Here is a 23,028-nt window from a genome sequence, read left to right as displayed (position 1 = left end):
GTATGACGACATCTCTTGGGGGTTCACCTTCTCTTGGTTTAGGTCTCAGGGCTCGATGGGCTCTTTCAAGGGGCAACGGATGGGAGGATAAGTCAGGGAGAATGGTGGAGAACATGTTATGGAGATAAGTCTCTAAGTTATCCGGAGAGACCGATTCTGGGATATTTCGTATGCGGAGGTTGTTTCGTCTTTCTCGATTCTCCAAGTCCTCATTCTTGGTACGAAGATCAGCAAGATCCTGGATAATGTGATCGATGTCCCTATGAGTCTCATTTTGGAATTTTTGAAGAGTGTCTTGGCGTGATTCTAATTTAGAGGTTCTTGTAGAAAGTAAGGATAGGTCTGATTTGATCGAGGAAACTGCTTTATCTAACTTAGACTCTAAAGATTCTTTGAAGTCAGTAATAAGGGATCGCAGAGCCATTATATCTTCTTTTGTGGATAGAGCTGAAGAAGGTGTGTCCTCTACCTCTGCATGGGGAGGACTGGGGGATGGAGGGTCGGCGGCCGTTGATGATTTGTCACCTTTAGGAAAGTGCTGAGAGATGTCACCACCCACACGTTTTCTGGTATTAGTATTTGACCTGTTCATAATGGCGATGAGGGAGAAGGTGGTTAGAGGTAAGTATAGTGACTGAAAGGACTCTATAGGCCTGGTTGAACAGCGACAGAAGACCTGAGATGACGGACGTCTGCAGATATGCACAAAGTGTAATTGTGCGGCCTTTGTTAAGAAAAGAACCACAGGAGGGCACTGCTCCAACTCTCTCAGGGAGTCATTGCTTCAAGTTGTAAACACATTTATTTCAGTGTCGTAAGGCGGTTTATAGGCGGCAGTGAGGTTCCGCTGGAGTCGGATATGCGTGTTCGCTTTAGAGCTGCCTGTCAGCCCGGCCAATGGTGTAGGAGAGTGAAAAAGTTTAGGGGCCTCTAGTAGGTGCAGACTTTGTAAGAAGATGTGCAGACCTTCCGATTATTAGCAGGTGTCCAGGCGATGTTGCCAGGGTGGAGGAGACCCTTGATGTTAGAGCACAGTATTCATTGATGTAGTTGGCGGAGAGCAGATTGTAAAAGGATTCTGCCAGTGGCATGGGGATTATCAATCCAAGGTGGGTAACTCAGAAGGGGAGAGAGTTACAGTGGAGGAAGGGTCCAGCAAGAAAGGTGAGGCACCTGAGGGCCCACACGCTGCAGGGCAGGGCTGAGAAGCAGGTCTGACAGGAGGGAGCCAGCACAGCAGGGGAGAGATGATCTGGGGAGACTGTGAGCAGGCTGGTGTGGTCTACAATGCAGGCCAGGCTCCAGGGCCATTTACAAGATGGCGGCCACCCGCGATTTGCGGCTTCAGCCGCGACTGCTGTTAGGGGGTCTCCTGGGTAGATATCTCCCCTCCAGAGGGCCACACACCACCAGGGAGGTCCAGGGGGAGGTTCGGGAGGTAGCGCCGGTAATTGGAGCCAGTCGCGGCTGATCGAGGCGCCGCCGACCCGCGGAGCTCCAAAATCGAGCCCCCGGCTTCTGGGAGTGAAGTAGGCCGCGGGGCTGCAGAAGTCAGAAAACACTCCCGGAGCTCAGATGATGAGGCAGAGGGGTAGTAGAGGAGCAGGAGGTGCGAGGGGAACCCCTGGGACAGCTGGGGCAGCAGAAATGGGGTGCTTTGAGGCAGCTTTCTTGGGAGCTCTGCTGAAACACAGCCTCTTTGCTTGCTAGTCAGGCCACGCCCCCCATTTGCACCCATTTTAACGTACCCTCAATTTACATGGAACAGTAATTTCCTGGAAAAAAATTGCTTCCTATCATTTATTAACGTTTTTCCGTATTTGCAAATTACCACCAATCTACGCAATTTAGGTCCCTAAAATACTTTTATTACGGTCAAACGTACACTTCCGATGCACGTCAGCCATTTTTTGGGGTACAGATGCAAATTCCTAACTTTTTTTTGCCTATGTTCGCCTATTACTTTTCACCCCTCCAGTTTTTGCATGTTTTTTTGGCAAAAATCATCCGTTTTCGCCATTTTTTTGGCCAAAATCGTCCGATTTCTCCGGCAGCAGTGAAAACGGATGATTTCGCTGCTAACTGAATCCGGCCCCAAGTGAGAGGATAACTTCTGTCTACCTATTCAGTCATTGGCAATCTGAATATGTTTACATTCATACATTTGTTTATTTTCTTGTTGCATTTTTGGTTTATATATGTTATATGTGTTTTTAATAAATGGTTATTCTTACAATTACAACAAGATATGTTTTCAGCAATTGTAAGGTCATAAGATAATAGCTTTATTTATGAAATAACAGATATTGACATTTTTAAATAAAAGTTTCTATTTGATACTTAATGAATTGGCAACATATGTTGAACTTTTAATACCTTGAAGGTGCTGATCTTATAACAACAACGTAGAGTTTATTGCTTTAGAGATTCTGGTTCAAATTCCAGTATTAGCTCCTTGTGACTTTGCACAAGTCAATCTGTCTCCCCGTATTTCTGGCACAAAACTGGGCATGGAGACATTGACTGACTTTTCAAGGTCCTTTTATGCCATGTTAGCCCTCAAGTTATCAGAGATCAAACTAAAACTCATTGTGCAAGAGCCCTAAATTATATATACTGATCAATATAAATCATATGCAAGGAGATCTCTGTTTGCAAGTACTGTAAGATATGACAGGCATAAATGTTATTTGGAATAATTGTGCATTATGTATTAAAAATATATAAAAATAAGTCTTAGTTATGCCAAACACTAGCTTTTCTGTTTTGTACACACCTATTCAGGGCTGTATATGCACTGTATTCAGAGATGTATCTATATCGCCATCAGCATAATGCTTGGGTACACACCTGAGCAACCGGCTGACCAACTGTGCTGCTGACAGACTTATACACACTTACCAATTCACTGCTCAATATGTCTGGCCAGACATCGCAAATGAGCAGGCATTTAAATTTGCCGGACTAGTTGTGATGTCAGTTGCGACAGTCCCTGCGGCCAGGGTACGGACAGTCGGGTCGCCTGTACACACACGCAGATATATCGATATATCTGCAAGATATATCAGCATCGGCTGTGCTGCAGGGTCAACCTGATATGTCTGTGCATGGCGTTGTTCACAGACATATTGTCACACTTACATATGCACTTAGCGATATTCATCGGCTGTACGAACGCCATATCGCATAGTGTGTACCCAGCATTAGATTTCATGAAAAGCCTCCAGAAAATATTGCTTATATATTAAGTATGGAAAAGGGACTTATACTAGAGGGATTTATAAAACTGAAGTCATCCTCTGCCAGATTGCGTAACTGCAGTGTTGGTAGTGTGTGTGTATATATATATATATATATATATATATATACATTAGCATTTTTAGAAATGTCCTCTTTGGTGACTGATTGTAGTGCCCGGGGACTTAAAGAATGATCCAATTACCTGAAAGAAACATCTATTGGCTAGAACAAGCTCTGCATATGGTGTATTCCTGGTTCAGACATGTAAAGCATTTCATTAATATTTTTAACACAGTTGAATGGCATGAAAATGAGTTTGATATTTGTTTTAATAGACTTTGGGATTTTGATTAGCAGTGGATTAATAAAAATAAAACCTTATATATGCACTAACCCAGAGTAATTACCAAATTATTATTTCTCAGTTTCAATAGGACTTAATGAGAGCTGTCGCTTCTGCCATAAATGCCAGTCTAATAAACATGACTAATAAAACACACTAGGCTAAGCTTAAAGCTGCATTATCTCATACTACAGTTGTTATAGTATACCCACCAGAACCAATGGCAGCTGCTCTGTGTAGCTGCTTTTCCTGGGGCTTATCCATTCATCTATTGCAGAAAACTCTGCTACCGCCGGGTGTCTTTTTTGCGTGTTTTATTGCCGAAAATGTATGTTAGTCGTGATGCAATGTACAAGGACGCACCAGAAGATTTCACCGATTAGTCTGATATGTGACACTTGTATATTTGTGTGTGACCGAATCTATATACGAAATACAACCGAACTTGGCGCAGAAAAAAGCCGTGGACGCTGCATCATAGCACTTAGTATACAGGTTCAGAGACCCAGTCGCACAGCTATACAAGTGTCGTATATCCTGATGCGTCCTAGTTGCATCGAATTGTGACTAAGATTGATTTTTTGGGAAAAAAAGCAGCAAAAAAAGATGTCCAGCGCTAGCAGAGTATATATACCAAAATGTTAGATTAAAAAAGGATTTTTTTCCACTAAAGTCGCTGAGTGCTACTAGTTTTCACATTACTTTAGTAAAAATAATATTGATAAATATGCCCGAAAGTCTTGCAAAACAAATAACCTAATATAATTTGTGAGGGTACTGCATAAATAATTACTGATATTGATTGTGGAATGTTACCAGCCCAAAGAGTGCCTAAACAGGCTCAGCAGCAAAGGGTTAAACCAACATTGTAAGTGTAACTAAATATGTTACTGGCTTTATATCTTAATAATTATTATGCTTAAAGTGCTGACATACTACACAGTGCTGTACAATGAAGGAATCAGGACATATGCTCTACAGCTCTAGCTTGTTATGACTTGACATGAATTGTAAGAGATAATTGCATACAGAAATAATACTAAGAGGATTGGTAACATTCTGCTGTTCAGCAGACAGGGGCAAATCTTTGGGATCGGGGATAGTTGGTAACATTATCGCCAATAATTTGCCATTTAATTTTGCGCTACATGCTTTGTCTGCATGTTTGCTGCTTACATCGTTATTGTATTTTTCATAGTCGCTAATTGACGGAAGTTGTCCATCTTAAACTTTGTTATTTCCTTGGTATGTTACTCCCCAGACTGTTGGAAAATGCTGCCTAAGTTTGCTAGTTCACACCCACACTGCTCACATAATCAAAAAGAATGCACTTGCAAACAATTTGCTTCCTCTAATTAGGTCTTTAGTGACAATGTGTTGGTTTGGGCAAGGCAGTGAAAATGCAAGGCTGGTGAAAACTGATGAAGCTTGAAGCATATATATTTTACAAACCCGCATAATTTTCAGGCGATCCCATATTTTAAAGATATGTTTGTGTTTTCCAAAATCGGTCAATTGCAGAAGGCAACTTTTTTCGTATTGAATGCTGGATCTAATTCTTTTTATTTGTTCCTTTTCTGTATACTGTGTTTACATGAATTGATGGGGAATATTTAAAATAAGATGGAATGGCATGTTCCCTATGTTCAGTGATCACGGGGATCTAAGCATCGCATCCACGATGCGCTACATCCCGCCTCTCATCAGGTACATACTCTGGTATGTACTTAGAAATGCGATTTAAATTGCAAAGGACAGCTCTCCCGATAAGAGCTGTTCTTTGCGATACCCCCGAATAGAGGAACTTCCGGGTTTAAGACCCAGAAGTCCCTCTGATGTCCTTCTGCACATGCTCAGAAGGACGCCAGTGCCATCAGGGGGAGATGGGAGGGATCCAGTCGGATCCCTCTCGGGGTATCCCGATAAGAAGCCCTTAGGCTTCTATTGGGTAACCCCACCTGAAGATGGCGTTACACAAAGCACATATGGAAAATGTGGTAATACCCCCGAAAATTTCATTTTCAAGGGTTTTAGCGTATTTTTCACTTTAGTACATGGGCGGCAATGTGAGTACATTTTTTTTAAATATAAAAATGAAATGTGAAGATGTAAACATGGGAAATAAGGTGGATACAGTACCATTTAGAATACTGGACTACATACATCTTTAAATGAGATGTCAATTAGCTTCCTAAGCCAAACCAGAATGCACAATAGTTCCTATTAGGTGGCAAAATAGATGTTTTTGATTTTTCATATATTTAATTTATGGTGAACATTGAAATCGAGAAATTCTAACAAAAAAATTTGTACAAGAATGATACCACATTTGTATTGGTTAGTTTACCAAACTTTACCATAAATGTGCATCAGGAGTACAATACAAATTTGCACCTAATACTTTTTTTTTTGAGTACCTTTTTATAAAAGCATTACATCACATCACATGCACTCAGTGTATTATTGCAGATTTGAACAATAAAAATAGAGAAACAATCCTTCTCTTACAATTGTTTGCAATAACATCGGTAATTGTCAACAACATGAGCATACCTTGATAACCTGGCACAGACACATATTAATACATGGTCTAGACAAGAATTAGTAGATCCCTTTTACTAGGGGCCTAGAGTCCAAAGGAGTCACAGCATCTCAGGAAGTCTGGTTATCAAGTACTATGGGAGGGTCTCTGAGCAGCATTCTAGTCTAGTACCATTCTGTATTTTTTAAGGGAGTCCCTGATCTGTATTTGAAAGTCCACTGGAAAATGGTTATACTGTATATCTCTCCCAGAATCAAAAAAATTGGAGCCAATTTTTCTTTATCTATAGTCGTTTCCAACCAGTGTATCTGAAATATATGAAACAGTTTCCCTATGAAAAGAGTTAGGGAAGGTGGTTGGGGAAGAATCCAAGATTGTAAAATGGTTTTTACTGCCTTCTGCACTCATGGCCAATAGTAGCTTCCTACAGCCTTTGGCGACCCTCTGGTTGTCAGGCATAATTCCAAAAATCGCCCATTCCGGTGTAAAAGGCAGATAGTTTACTAAATGTTCCATCGAATGGTGCCTAATTTATAGCCAAAAACTAAGAATCAATGGGCATGTCCAAAACTAATGAAGCAGATCTCCTTCTGATGTACGACAGCAGTGACTTTCACTAGAGGCTGACATACCTGCAAAATATTGTCTATAATAAGCTCTGTGAAATATGAACATTTCTTGATATTGGGCCTGATTCAGAGTTGTACGTTCATCCCCAGATGAACGTACATCTTCGATGTTGAAGAGTCTGCGATCTTGCTTGATGAGACCAGGGTCTGCATCGGCAGACGCAGATTCCTGGCCTCTTGCGTGACCTGGCACCGGCCAGGCTGTGGGAGGCTTAAGCTCCCACAGCCTGACCAAAAGAGCAATGTCCTGCAACGTCAGTCGTAGTGCTGGGATTGCAAATGCAGCAAGGTGTCTGACACACCTCCTTCTGCATTTGCATGTGAGATGACGGATTTGCACAGCCACTTGTGTGCAGCTATGTAAATCCGTCCATCTCTGAATCGGGCCAATTGTGTGGAAGGTAACAGGCAACACAAACTAATTAGATTTTTAAGTAAAAGATCTCACGTTAGTTCCAGGAATTTAGGCAACCATTGCCTCATACCTGAGTGTTGGAGTGATCCATGAGTGACATTATATAGTGTATAGATATAGCTTTCCTGGTGGCCGATGGAGACCTCAACAATGGATCCAGACTACTGTACCAATCTGTTTCTGAAAATAATAAGATCCCAGTACTAACACAGTTTTGCATTCGAAAATATGCTAGTGTATATCACTGTAGTATTAGGTTTGTTTGTTTAGCTTGTGCAAATATCATCGATTTATTTGATGTACAATCTACCATGCATCCAATATCCTAATACTTTTATTTACATAAATGTGTTTTTTTTATACATACAGTATATACGTATGTGTTGAGCTTTTTGTAGGGCAAGTGGTTGGGTCTGATCACAATATTTCGTCAGACAATAAAGGGTACTTAAAATAGCAGGTGGAGGAACAGGAACATGGCTCTATATGAGAATCCCCTTCCAGTTAAGAAAGACTTTTTTTTAATTCAAAATCGTACTTTGTTGAAACAAACTAAGAGAAGGACTCTGATTTGAAAATTATATGAAAGAGAGGACCCTCTGATCCCTATAAAAAAAAAAGAAAGAAAAGAAATGATGATAGCCTTCATATTTTGGAGCCAGGGTGATGAGGTAGCAGCCAATTTAACACACAAACACACACAAGCTATCTTCATCAATGTTATTTATTGCTTAATGATACATCAATATCAACAGGCATTTAATTAAATGGGGACCCTCATTTAAATTCAGAGGTGCCTACAAGCATCTCTGAGCCATGGATAGTGATATCTCAAATGCCGATTATTGACACTGTGTATGCTTAGGGCTACTGTACATGCTGCAATCTCACGACAGGGTCATACACGTAACCACTGGTCCTACAGGTCAAGTGGGTATGGAAACTTGTTTTTGAGCGGCATGTAGTGGCAATAAGAAATTATAGTTTTAACTGCCACAAATGATAAATATGTCTTTAACAAACTGTGTGTGTATATATATATATATATATATATATATATATATATATATATATACAAGCCTCACATCACTAATCTCTGTTATTGGATAATTGTGTTCCCTCCATTATCTGTTTCCACCTCCTTCCCAATTCATATCACAGCTCTGTCACATTGTGTCACATTATTTCTGTTCTGGGTACTATACTATAATCACATGAGTGGAATGGTGGCTTTCACAAATACTGTGGGCTGCTATGACGTGATGGCAAATAAACTTGAACAACCCAGGCTAGCAGGTGATGACGGCTGGATGAAGAATGATTATAAGGTGAGCTGACATAGGCCAAATGCACCTAAAAAAATATTTATTTCTCTGACTGGTCAAGAGACAGAACCGGAATGCAATGTAACTATGTTACCCCTATAGGATGACAAGCTGACACAGATGCGTTATACCAACACTCTACATAAAGCTTCATTGTCATTTCCACTAACTTAATACACTGCTCATTGGCAGTATTATATAGTCTTCCAGGGGCAAACGCAGGATTTTTAGGGGGGGGTTTCCAATATATATATATATATATATATATATATATATATATATATGTGTGTGTGTGTGTGTGACACACGCAGCAAACATGCACACATAACATACACACACAACATACTTGCATACATGCACATAGCAGACTTACACACACCCTAGTTGCCAGGCTGCTGCTCGGGTGGCCGTACTGATCCTCCCTTTTCCCTGGGACTCCTATGTCTCACACACATACATCCCAAACACCCTTCCCACTCCAGGACTTCAATGTCACACACACACATACATACATCACACACACACACACAAACACATACAACACACATACCACCTACCCGGGCCAACACTAGTAACAAGAGTGAACTGACCTGACTCTTCAGGGTTTGAGCCTCTCAGTGACTTGCCTCCTTCCCGCGCCGCGCCGCGCCCAACAGCTCCTCCATCCCTCGTCAGCACTGTGAGAGTTCTCTGGAGAGACGTCATGACTCTCCTTAAAGCCAGTGCGCCAAGCTGGAGTCGGGGGAGGCGGAGCTCGCAGAAGGGTTGTGGATAGATCCCCTTCCATAGATGTACCTATGGAAAGGGGATCTAGCATCAACCTTCACAGTAGTCAGGACAGCCGGGTGCGCCGCTGATATACACCACAGCGCGCGCCCGGCAAATACACATTGCAGCAGCTGCCGGGCAGACCTCTCTCCAGAGAACTCCCACAGAGCATTTCCCCCTCTGTACGGCCACCCGGGTTACAGCCCGAGACGGAGACAAGACTGTCTCCGTCTATAAAAAAAAAATTTGGTTGGTCAGGGGGGGTTTCTGGGTACTCGGAAACCCCCCCTGCGTGCGCTAGTGTCTTCAAATGTTTTATGTTTATACTACAAATAATGTTGCATTCATATTACTTTTTGTAGTTAAAATTTTAAATGTGGAAATCCCAGGGAAATAAAGAATAATTATATGGTTGAGCTATATTAATTCTAGTAGAGGTTTCTTTTGTTCTTTTGGGAACACACATTCCCATATTTGATATATATTGCTGCTTGTGTTATTTTAATGAAGGTCCTTTCACTCTGCTTGTGTCCCTGCCTGGTAATGTATGCATGCCTTGGGCAGGAAAGTCATATAGCTCAACCGCTGGTATGGGAAATGACTTGTGCTAATGTCACAGTCCCGCTATAGTCTGTGGATGGAATTACAAAGGCCAGCTAGGATACTCTATCTTTTGCTAAAAGCAAATGTTCAAGCAGTTCTTGAACTGCATACTATTTATGGCTCCCAGGGGAAATAAAAAAGAAATAAGAAAGGAAGGAATACATCTCTAAAGGGCCTTTTATTTCATAACCTGCTTGCTGCTAAAAATGGTAACTGGGAAGGTGACACTAAAGCTAGTATTGACACAGCACCAACATTCGTTGTATATTAGGCCATTTCTATATATACACATTATTTTATGGAAATGCCTTTGATACATATTTACTTTCTAACTATGTTATGTGACAACATATTTCATGTAGTGAGCTTCTGACACAGACTGTCTGCTCTTTCAGTCTGATGCAGGTGTGGTACACAGTATCACTGGGACCTGTAGTATAATGTAAGAAAAGCCCTGCAATGCCAGTCCACTCTCCCGAGTCTTCCATTCTGTTCTGAGCAGCGGCAAACAGGTTCTATTTGGAGCACTGCGGCTGTCTCTGTAGTGTTGATTGGCATTACAAGGCTCCCAAAAGCATAAGGGCCACATAGAGACCACACCACTTGCCACTGGTCTGATGTCTTCTGGCTAATTTCCATGACAATTATGCTGCTTTGCTTTGTGTGATCAGGGCCGAAACTAGGATTTTTGGCACCAGGGGCAATACAGTAATATGGCGCCCCCCCCGCCCATCATAAAATGGCCTTTTCTGACATAAATTTAATATACATCCCTTAAAAATATTAATTAAGTTTTCTTAAATAAAACCATCAAAGGTCCAAATTATTTTATTAAAATTACAAATTTCGACAAGCCAAATCAGGGGGTACCATAGTGAACCTCCATGTCAAAGCATCTTTTGGGGGGTGCCAGGCTGATTTCCCTAAATGTGACATGACATTCCGCTTGTTTAAGTTTCGCCGGTTTCCGTTTTTGCGTACTTTCAAATTGAATACGGGGTAAAGCGGGCACGCGCGCGATACTTTTCTGCCTCCAAAACAGGCGAAGTAGGTGAAAAGTCCGGGATGCGGAAAAGTATCGCGGCTCGGCTCAAATTGAATACGGCTCTAAATATATATCTATATAAACTTGAAATTTCAGTTTATTATTCTTGTTTCTATATAGTCAGAGGGTTCCGGCACACTCATAAACAAAATGACTGGCCCGGTGCCTTCACAATGCGATCATGCATACATACAGGTCCAGAAGTGCGGCACTCACAGCAATTGTAATAGAATAATTGGCACATACACAGGGTGCTTTTCAACGTTTAAATCTATTGATTTTCTTAAGGAAATATTTCCTAAAGAAAATCAATAGATTGAAATGTTGAAATACATCCTATGTATGTGCTAATTATTCTATTACAATTGCTGTCAGTGCCACACTTCTGGACTTTATATATAGATATATGGAGCTATATATATATCTAGATATATATGTATCTATATATATATATATATATATATATATATAAATGGTTTGTCCCCTGTCCAAACATATATATATATATATATATATATATACATACATATATATCTATGTATACATATATATATACATATATGTCTATGTATACATATATATATATATATATATATATATATATATATATATAATTTATATAGATATAGGTAATATATAGTTACATTAATAAGTTAACGTGGGGTGTTTATAATTGGTTATATAGTGGCTGCTGGGCAGATATGGTGCACACTTACACTGTCACTTGACACTTGGCTAGACAGTGAAAAGGCCCCGCCCCCTAGCTCACAGTCATTGTCTCGCGGGATGATGACATCATCATCTCACGAGACTCTGACTGTGTACTTGTTCCTCGGCGGCTGCTACACAGTACAAGGAACAGCTGAGCCGCCGAGTAACCAGCTTAAGTGCGCGGCGGTGCAAAGCAGGTTTGGTGGCCATGGGACAGGTGACTGCCAAGTATCCCAGTGTAAGTGCGACTATCCTGGATTAAGTGCGGGGCAGTGTACAGTAGGTTTGGTGGCCACAGGGGTGACCTCTCATGCTGCCAACCCCTGCCGGACATCGGTGCCTGAATAATCCGGCACCCGGTGCACGTGCACCTGCAGCCCCCCCCTAGTTGCGGCCCTGGTGTGATTGTGGTGCTTTGTGTGATTGTGGTCAGTTAGTTTTGGCATTTGTAAACAATGCAATATGTCGTGTGCGCTCAAAAGCATTAGCCAATTATTGAATCATAGGTATCAGTGTGAAGCTTTGCAATCCAATTCCTCAGCACAGGGCCTGTAGACGCAGATCTGGGCTATGTGGCTATCCGCAGGTGTGGAGAAATTAGATCTGGTTGATAAGCTGTAATGTCACCCAGATAACAAAGGTCGAGGACAGCCATTACTTAGACCCATGGTTAAAAAGAAATATAGGGGGTCATTCAGACCCGCTCGTGAGCGGCAGTACGCTCGCAAGCGGGTCGATGTTCCCCCACTGCGCATGCGCACGATGGAGGGAGCTCCGTCGTGCGCATGCGTGAGACCCGGCGAGCGACGGGCTCTCCATCGCTCCGGGTCTCGCACCAAAGGGGGCGTGCTGTCGATGTTGATTGACAGCACGCCCCCTTTGGTGGGCGTGCCAGGGGCGTGCCTGTCAGACGGAGGCGTTCCCATGGGAACACCTACCGTCACAAGCCGGCCCCACTGACATCACTAGTGATGTCAGTGGGAGTGATTTTGGCTCTGATAGAGCCAAAAGCACTCCTGGGCTTGCGGCAGCGAGACCCTACCGCAGGGTCTCCGTCGCAAGCCCGATGGTCGCGATGGTCAAGACCATCGCGACCATCATCATGGACGCTCGCTATAGCTGTGGGTGGTAACCCACAGCTATGCGAGCGTCCATGAGGACGCTCCAAAAAAAGGTAGGAGGGCCCTTATTCGGAGCAAGCGCTCTGGTCAGAGCGTTCAGCTCTGAATCAGGCCCATAGTGCCAACATATTCCTCAGCGCTTACCAATTGGGAACAAATGAATTACTAAAACAAGACTAGGTATTCATAATCAAACAAAGAACTAACAGGACACCCCTAGTTTACAATCTGCTGTATAGAAGAACAGGACTTTGACACAAGTGAAGTGCCACAAATTGCATATTTTTGTCCAGCCCCTATGGGCTTAGTGCTTAGTGAGGCTGAATTATCTATCAGATATTAGGTTGGATTTGAGGTAAGTAGACTGTTTGGGCATATAAATATAATAAATGCAAGTTTAGCATTCTGAGTATACCAGATGTATTCATGTAAAATAGCTTAAAAAGTATAAGAGAGTGGTTGGGTAATATTGGTAAGCTTACTATACAAATGGAGCCAGGAAACTATATACATAGCTTGCAATCATCACATGATTGTACATCCCAATTTGGGGGTTTAGGAGGTGTGGGGGCATGTGTCTGCATACATTTAAATGTGTTTAATATTCACTTTGTCACTACATTGTTTTAAAGTTGTCCTGTTCCATCATGCAATAGTGATATTTTTGCATGATTGTTTTTAAAGGTTACCTATTATCTAGTGATGTCACTAAACTTGGGCATAAAGGTCAGTGCTGGTCACAGAACACAGGCAGTTACCAGCTTCCAGCGAGCTGTCTGTATTGTATCTGACATGTAGTATAGATTATTTTATATATTACTCGTTATTAATGACCAAGTAACTTGTTTTACAAAATACATAGAAACAATATTCAAATGGAATGTCTCACAAATATATGGAACTGTTAAATACTACTACCACCGTGTAAAGTCCCATTTTGTTAGATGTAACATTTGTATTTGTTGTGACTTCCTAATCTAATAAGATTCATGAAATGAGAGATCTGTCGGGACTCAAGTTATTGAAAAACTTTAACTAGATTTACAGTTAGGATGCGGAAACTAGTGTGAAGTGTTGGTGTAGGTCAGATTTAGGCCCAAAATAGTAAATCAAATATTTTAATATCATTTTGGTCAATCGACAATATACAGTAGAGAGAACACCTACTTTGTTTTAAAATAAGGGATCTCTTTTTCTTAAAACCAGTGTATATACAGCCCACATCTAATAAACAACAATCCAAGATTAGAAACATTTTGGCACTCAGTATTGTATGCCAAAACCCGTGGCACTGACAAACTAATCTATAATACTGTGTGATCCCTAAAAGTAATATCAAAGTAGCAGCATTTTAACAGGGAAGCAATCGGGAAGCTGACTGCCTATATACCAGCAGCCGGCTTCCCGACCGTCTTATCCCGGCATGGGTGAAATGCCGGGCGTCTAGATGTAGACGCCCGCATTTCCCCAACGCCGGGCGCCGCGAGCGGACAGCCGCGCTAGGGTTAGGGCTCCCGGAGGGACTTAGGGTTAGGCACCTCCCCGGGAGGGCTAGGCTAGAGGGAGGGAGGGAGGGTTAGGGTTAGGCACCCCCGGGGGGGACTTAGGGTTAGGCACCCCCCCGGGGGACTTAGGTTTAAGTAGCGGGGAAGGGGGTGGTTAGGGTTAGGCACTTGGGGGGGAAGTTAGGGTTAGGCAGCCCTAAGGAGGGTTAGGGTTAGGGGGGTTAGGTTAGTGGATACTTACCTATCCACGATCGGGATTTCCAGCGCTGTCGGGCTTCCGCTGCGTCGCACTCTGCTCCTGTCGGGCGGCCGCTGACGGGAATCGAACCGGCGGTATTTCATACCCATTCCTTTTAACACTGTGTGAAGACAGAAAGTTGATTCAAGTTTTACAAATTTTCTGTAATATTCCATTCTATGTAACAAAATAAAAAAATGTACGTAAATGACATGGGGAGAGATGTATCAATCCATGGAGAGAGATAAAGTTAGTGAAGAGAGATAAAGTACCAACCAATCAGCTCCTTACTGTCATTTTTCAAACACAGCCTGTAAAACGACAGCTAGAAACTGATTGGTTGGTACTTTACCTCTATCCATGGCTCGATACATCTCACCCATGTACAATATAAAGGTATACATTGTTTTAGCAGTTGTGTGATGCACAAAGCTACTATCGTTATCTCTGAGATATAGCTCTCAGAATGCTTTGCCAACTAGCAATTAACTGACAGATCATTGTGTTATTTGTAGTTTCAGAAAATGGAGAGTTACAATTAATTCCTCTCTTTGGATTACTGCATACTGAGTTTTGTTTATCTAACATTTTCCACTGACCTTACAAGGATGAATATAACGAATAAGTATACTTTAATGTATACATCTAGTACCTGGCCATCAGTAATAAAGAAAACACATGCTTATTTTTAACTTTGTATTGTCTTCCTGCAAAAAACAGGAGAAATCTTATAGCAAATATTTATAGCTGTAAAGTGCTATATGTTTGCTGCAATGAATTTTCCCAATAATACAAGTTCTGTAGCTAGTGGCAGCATCAAAAGCTTAGCAAAGAAATATAAAAAGAAAACCTCCTGGGTTGGGGCACAGTTATACATGAAAAAAAAAATAGTATATATTAAAGAGTTAAAATGCCACCTTTGCTGATATACACAGTAACAGTACATAATGCAAATGATGTAATTGTGTACAGGGGTACACAGGCTACAGGGCAATCACAGCAGGAAACTGGTTTAGTACTAATGAGGGCTATGTAGTCATTATCTCAACATTCAAAATGTTAACACCAGAATTTCGACAAGCTTTAAATATTGACAATTAAAATGTCGACATTCACAATGGACATGGTTATTATATTCACATTGTGAATGTCGACAGTACATATCACTGTTATGGTTTAGGGTTAGGCTGCGGTCAGAATAGGGTTAGAGTTTGAGCTCTAACACTGAAAAAAACACTGTATCAACATGCCAACTGTCAACATACAGTGTCGACACAATGTACATGTTGACATTCTGATTGTCAACATTTCATACCACACCCATAATGAGGTGTGTACAATAATCACAGCAATGTTTGCCTGCTGTGAAAAGGGTGTTTCACACTTCATGAGAACTAGGTACTCTGGGCCTTCAGGGGCTGTACGCAGTGTCGATGATGCACACTAGCGGCCCATGTTTTTGGTCTGCGCATGCGTCTGAGTCACACTTCTTCACATGCGTCCCTATGGTTACCGCCGGGAGCCACAGAATGAATTTAAACACAGAGAGAGGCAAATTCAGTGGGCATTTCAGGGTTGTAACGGGGTTGACTAGCCAGATGCTGGAGTGTCGCGGTCAGTGACTGCATCTTAAGATGCAGTTGTACTGACCCTGGCGGCCATGTTAAGATGGATAAATTGCACCTGCCATAGGGCTGATACAATCTCCAATGGTGCGTCCGATTTTGCTACTTAATGCGCACAGCGGCAATTTAGCGGTGCAGTCAGTGGACATCTTTGTACGATACCCATTGGCTTAAGCATTAGCATAAAGACGTAGTGGCACTGCGGCAAAAGATGCACGGCTGTATTAGGCCCTCTATGTGGATATATTTCAGTACCTTTTTGTATTGCATTATTACCTTCAGTGCCTCTATATGAGAAAGGGCAAATAGCATTTTACACTGGATTTCTCATATTTTGTACTGCCTGCTTAGTTAGGAGAAACTGCTAATTATACTATTTGGAGTTAGTTTCATTGATAAAGGCTATATAACAGGTTCATACAACTCTATCTGAATGATATTTATTTTATGAAGGTATTCTGTGTGAGCTGTACAGTAATCAATATATATGAGAATGTTTCTCCAAATACTTATGCCGCCTATCCTAACGCACATCTAACAGGATATTTTACAGTGTTTTAGGCCTTGTATATTAGATTTGCCATCTCACATTTAATTCAGGTGTATAATGATACAGGGGCTGAATTCAGAGTAGGATGCAGTGTTGATTTTTCGGCAGTTTTGCTGTCAGAGAAGCCCCTACAGCGCATACGCACCACTGAGTGTACACAGAGCGTGCTACTACGATCAGAGTCATTTATAATAGAGCTGGTTCTTGAGAGGTTGAACGTACAAAAAGGCCGTCTCATGGGCGTGTTATGGGAGTGTCCAGGGCGTGTCCATGAACGAGTTCTCTAACGCAGAGCTGCAGCTAAGAGCCATGATTAGAGAAAGTTCAGAAGGAGACACTGCTCCAGCCATAGGGTGTCCTACATGGTCATTGCGTTGGTGTACCAATGGTGGAGTGTTTGAGTTCAGTGTCCGCAGACATTAAAAGTGGGCGTCTCAGGGCATGCAATTTCTGGTGCCCGCAATTATACAAGGGGAAGGCTGAGACTATCATATTGCAACAACGAATCCGAAATAAATCACAGCTGCGACGGCATTAGCGTCCACCTCTAATACAGGACCACAGGTCTTTTCCGGGAATTAACAATGTATGTTTTTACTTCAGAGTTTCAGTCACTCCTAATTAGACTGAAAGTATCCCTGTACACAAAACATATATCATTTTATTGAGTATATGAATAAAAGTTATATTTTAACTTTTTAATACAACCTAAAAAGAGATTTGATTTATAAGTGTGCCCCAACCCAGGAGTTTTTCTCTGGAAAGCTTTTGAATATTTGTTTATTTGACGCCTTGGGAGCGCCACCAACCACAATAACCTGGATTGCTTACATAACATTTTTGGTTCTCTGATTATTTGATATCCATTTAGTGTGCTCATTTGCTAGTGCCCATATTCTCAGGATTTTAGTCAAGGAGCAGAGACTATGCTGTCATGGCATAATCACAAAATCTTCCCTAAGAGCATGGGCATATCTATAATGGGTGAATGGTGTGCCCACTCCGCACACCCTGCACCCATTCAAAATACTTACCTCTGTCAGGTATCACTGGGAACATGGTGCATGCTCCATGTTTCTGGGGATTTGCACATGCGCACTACAGAATTCATCTGGAAAATGTCAGCCGTACCATATAAGTTCATATAATATCCTACTAACTAAGCAAACTCAAGGAAATGATAGGCCAACAGCAGAGTGTGATTTCATGATAATGAGGCAGATGTTTGACTATTAGATTTGAATTATGATTTTTGAGAATGATGTGGTTCTTACTGCTTGTGGGGAAATCTGATTTATTTGTGTACAAGAAGAGAGATGAGGAGAATCAGAAATAGATACCATAACTCAATCTGCTACTAGGGGTCAAGTAGCCTGCTGCCTGCTAACCTGTAATATCATTTGTTATGGAGCATAACTGTGAAATTGTATTTTTACCATTTTTCCTTTGCCCTCTAGTTCCAGGAACTGAGCAAAACAAATCACTTGTTCGGACTGTTTGATCAATGTCTCCTTCTGTCTTCTTTCCTTAGTAATTGCCCATCTTTCCTGGCTGCGGGTTTGGCGAAGGCAACAGCCGATGAGATATTGCAGAGTGACCTGTCAGCATACTATGTACCAAAACATGTGGATGGCACAGAGGGAATCATACGTAAGTCATTTATTATATCTAAAATTCTAATTAGCACGCAGATTAGTAATGCTAGTTTTTGTTACATTTCATTCATTTTATAGTAAAAAAAAAACAAACCTCAGATTAATAAATCATGAATCAATTATATTGAATCAATAACATAGTTTGTCAAGGGCTGTAAGGATAGATTTATGTAAAGCCAGTGATTGCTGCACTGATACAATAAATATCTATTCAGGTTTCTCTCACAGGTGGAACTGCCAACTGGAGTAAATATAATTATCAAGACACGTAATTAAGGATATAAAATATTTAATACACAGGTATAATGGAACATATACTATACACTAATGAAACCTTACATATGAAATATCAGAAATAAGTGCTGTTATTAAATATACAGTATATCTCATTATAAAACCAATAGAATATAAAGATATAAAGCTCTCCATTACAACTGATGTCAATATCGTGATTCAATAAAAGTGCTGGTGAATAAGAGGTAGGAACTGAAGAGCCCCAGTTATTGTAAATGGAGTCCTGGACTCATGTACAGAAGTGTACCAGTGATGTAAGTGACAATCCACTCTGGGCTCTTTCTCCAATGATCACTGTATAAATGTTCATTCATCGCGGTCTAGTCAAGGTAAGTGCGGCGACTGGTGATGAAGCCGAAGGAGGGGCTCAAAAAATGGTATGAAATGGTTACAATGTGTCTGCGCTCAGCTCAAGTGGCCCCCCTTGTGTTTATTTTATAAAACTATGTAGCAAAACTATAAATAGAATGAGGATACACCTTTTAATGATCTCACGCAAGTCTGTATAGTTAGTAAATAATGTGAATTTATTTAAAACACTGATGTAGTCACAGTGCTCCTAAACAAAAATATTTATTCAATGGATCTTAGTGGGTGCCTATAGGTTTAATATACTGTAAGCACGTCTGGGATAACTTGCTCAGTAATGAGATATCTCCACTTATGAAAAAAAGGGAAAAAAAAGAAAAAGAAGAAAAAAATGTAATACAAAATCCCCAAATAATGTGTGGGGTTTAACGCTCTGGAGGGGCGGCATCCCGTGCCCCCCGGTTCATTAACTGTCATGGGGCGGGATGCAGTAATACTTACCGCCGGACATCGCCATTGTACAGATCGCATATGCACTAAAATATGCGATCTGTACAGCAAAGGACAGCTCTCCCGATAAGAGCTGTTCTTTGCAATCTCTCCTGCACAGTGGAGTTCCAGGTTTATGACCCGGGAGTCCATCTGCGCATGCGCAGTGACGGGACGGCTGCGGGGCATGCTGGGAGGGATCCGATCGTATCCCTCATACCAGCGCGATGTGGTAGAAGCCCGTAGGTGTTACCCTCCGCATCGCAGCCCGGCAGCCAGGAGATTGCTGCATACGGAAAATGCGGTAAACAGGGATTTTACCGCATTTTCCGTTTGGTGCATCCCGCCCCTGTGCTGCTGTAGTCCACTGTATGTAGGGGAGTGTGTGCCTAGTTACACACTCCTGGGTAGCTCTGTTGTTATTCCCCAGACGCTACGGGACAGACCGGATCACACGCTCTCTCGTAATCACGTGATCACCGGTCCTCTACCGCCGTGGCTGGTCACTCCGATCAACCGGATGGTGAGGAGTGTGCGTCGTCTGCCATGCCGGTGGTTTTAATCTGAGTGTGTGCCTAGTTACACACTCGGTGCTGGTGTTGGACTTGTGTGTGTGAGACGTTGCGTCTGTACTGATGCTGCCCTGTAAAGTCCGGTAATACAATAGTAAGCACCCAAAGTATATCGCTAGTCTGGGTAGGATGGAGGGCATAATACCCAATAGAAGTAATAAAGTTGAGAGTCCAGATATCAGTATTGTATAGGTCCGACGCGTAGCGGCCTCCACGGCCTTCCTCAGGGACATGCTGTTCATGATTGATGTTGCTCTATTTATTGGGGGGATTCCTCTACGTCACTCCCAGTCAGTGGCGTAAATTCATCCCAGATGCCCGGAGGCAAGTTATAATTTAGTGCCCCCCCATCACAGCCACTGACAATGCAATGTAGCAATTCGCATGCAGACAGGCTATGGATAGACTAGGCAGCAGCTGATGGTCTGACATGGAGCCCTCCACTAGTGTATGGTGGCTTCTCAGGTGCCGGGAAGGGGTACCATGTATTGGGCGGCAGTGTTGGTACACTCCGGGTACATAGTTACAGCCCTAAGTGGGGTGCATATGTTGTGGACAATGGAGGATGTGCCCCTTCAGGGCTGGAGCCCGGCGGCAGGCGCCTCCATTGTCTCCCATAGTTCTGCCCCTGCTCCCAGTGGTGTCTGTAGTCATGGTGATGTGACATGAGTGGTAATCAGTCTCAGCTTGTTGATGATAAAGTGTCCATTGAATACATCCCACACTTGAAATAAGTGGGATGTGGGTACAAATGCAATTAACACGCGATGTTGTATATAAAACTACCTATAGTATATGCAGATTGATAGCTTTGTTGCTACTTCCCTTGTACACTGTGTTGTCAATACTGTATGTAGCGATTAGTCACAATCTGTGTATTTAAAATGTTACACAAATTATATTCCTGTGTAGGAAAAATATAAAGTAAAAATAATAAGGCTATACAATAATAGGGGACTTTGGGCCTAATTCAGAGCCGCTCGCAAGTGGCTCGATGTTTGTGATCTGCTCATTCGCCGTGTCCGGCATGCACATGCGCGAGCCCCGCCGAGTGACTGAATTTCAGTCGCTACGGGGCTCACTACAAGTCGGGGCGGCTGTCGATGGTGAGTGACAGTTCGCCCCTTTTTGTAGGTGGGTAGGGGGGGTGGTTGGCCAAACGCAGGTGTTCTCTTAAGAACGCCTGGTGTTTGAGGGAGGACCTACTGACATTATAACTGATGTCAGTAGTGGACTTCCTGCTCTGTTAGAGCCGAGAAGTCCACTACTTCTCGCAACGAGCCACAGGGTCTCGTTGCAAGGCCTTCTTGCAACGAGCCACAGGGTCTCGTTGCAAGGCCGATGGTCGCGATTATAGCAACGGATTTCTTGCCGCTCGCACAAGCTGTGGATGGGCTCCTACAGCTATGCGAGTGGCAGGAGACAAAAAAATAAAATAAATTGAAAATGCCCACATTACCTGCGAGCAGCCGGCCCTTACGAGCGGGTCTGAATCAGGCCCTTTATCTGGAAGGGGAACAAACCGAAGCTTGCTAGAGGTACTCTCTCTCTCCCTAAAGATAAGGGAGGGGTAGCATTCCCCGACCTTGAAAAACATCAAGTTGCTTGTTTAATTGATCAAGCTACAGATTGATTTGCAGTTGACTCATTTAAACCGTGGGTAAACATAGAAAGTGAGGCAGCACGTCCCTTTGCCCTTATGGATCTCTTATGGTTTCCTATGCATGTCAAATTCCCTGGGCCTGGTTTTTCTAAGGCAATTACGTGTAAGTTGTCTGCCTGGCATAAGATGTTGTCCCACATGGATGAAGTACGCTTGCCCTCTCCAGCTCTATCATTAAAGGCAATAGCGAATCTAATTCCTGATCTGAATCTGGTCTCATGGTCTGGGGGTAGTCTCACCTCTCTGGATGATGTCTTTACTGAAGAAGGATTAGCCTCATTTTCCCATCTCCAAGCAAGATATGCAACTCCCTCGCAAGATTTCTATAAATATTTGCAACTCAGGGACTGGCTCCAAAGTTATTTGCCTGTTCCACTAAACCGGTTTTCCCGGCATTTATTACATCTTGTTTACAATCCCCTAATCATAGGGGAGCCATATCAGGATGGTATAATTTCCAGCTATTATGAAAGCAAAAAAAAATAATAATAAGGCTGCATCCAGATCCCCTCAGTTGTTGGTAACTGAGGGGATCTGAATTGTGCCCCAATACTAACATCTTCATTTATATATTGATATTATGCTGTTGCAGATGTATCAATTGACCAAGGTTGAGAGGTGGGAGCAATAAAACAGGGGAAGGGGGTTTGTAGCCATCTTGTTGCAAGTAATAACACTTCTGATATAGATATAGATAGATGGTTTTATTGGCTGATAATGGATCTTACTTCGTTATCTATATTTAGGCCTCTTGAAGATTGTGTTTTCAGTATAAAGATCCACTTAAGCTCTTCTTTATTTATTGTTTTGTTGAAATCACCTATTCTCCAGTTCTGCCTTATTAGTTTGATTCCTATTCCTATTAGTTTGAGTCCTTTAGGATTATTGTCATGTGCAAGTTTGAAATGGTTAGACAAGCTGTGGGTCTCTAAACCCTTGCGTATATTTCTGACATGCTCTGCAGATCTTACTCTCAGTTGTCTTCCTGTCCTTCTGACATATTGTAGTCCACATGGGCATTCTGCTAAATATACGTCTCCTGAACTTGTACAAGTGATGTGTTCCCTGATATGGTGTTCTTTCTTTGTTATATTTGATTTAAATGATTGTATTCTCTTGGTTGTGGCTCCACATGTCTGACAGGTGGAACACATACCGCGCTGAAAAAAAAAAACATTTTGTAGAACTGTGTTAGTCAGGGATTTTTGTATCGAACATGTTGGTGGAATATGGTTTTTATTTAATCTCATGTTGAGATTTGGTGCTTTTCTAAAAATCACTTTAGGTCTTGGTGGTAGAACTTCTGCTAATAGTACATCCTGCTGTAAAATGTGACAATGTTTTTTTTAGTATACTATTCAATGCATTATAGTCCCTACTGTATTG

At 42.0% G+C, this 23,028-nt stretch overlaps 1 protein-coding gene across 2 annotated transcripts in view; it reads left to right on the top strand.

Moving 5' to 3' along the window:
- The window catches only part of PPM1E (protein phosphatase, Mg2+/Mn2+ dependent 1E), a 370,197-nt gene that overhangs the window by 208,147 nt on the left and 139,022 nt on the right, over positions 1–23,028 (top strand). Inside the window, exons 1-2 of one of the 2 annotated variants that reach the window (XM_088449536.1) lie at positions 11,731–11,859; positions 18,192–18,310. Coding sequence is in view for 1 of the 2 variants with exons in the window: in XM_088449535.1 (XP_088305661.1) it covers positions 18,192–18,310 (119 nt within the window). In the remaining variant the exon portion in view is untranslated. Of the gene's footprint in view, positions 1–11,730; positions 11,860–18,191; positions 18,311–23,028 lie in introns of those variants that run through there. The other variant, XM_088449535.1, reaches the window with a different exon arrangement.

The sequence above is a fragment of the Taudactylus pleione genome, unplaced genomic scaffold (genome assembly GCF_031769625.1).
Source record: "Taudactylus pleione unplaced genomic scaffold, aTauple2 ptg000487l, whole genome shotgun sequence".
NCBI lineage: Eukaryota > Metazoa > Chordata > Amphibia > Anura > Myobatrachidae > Taudactylus > Taudactylus pleione.
Note: the sequence above shows the minus strand (reverse complement) of the source record. Positions and strands in the feature narration are given on the sequence as shown.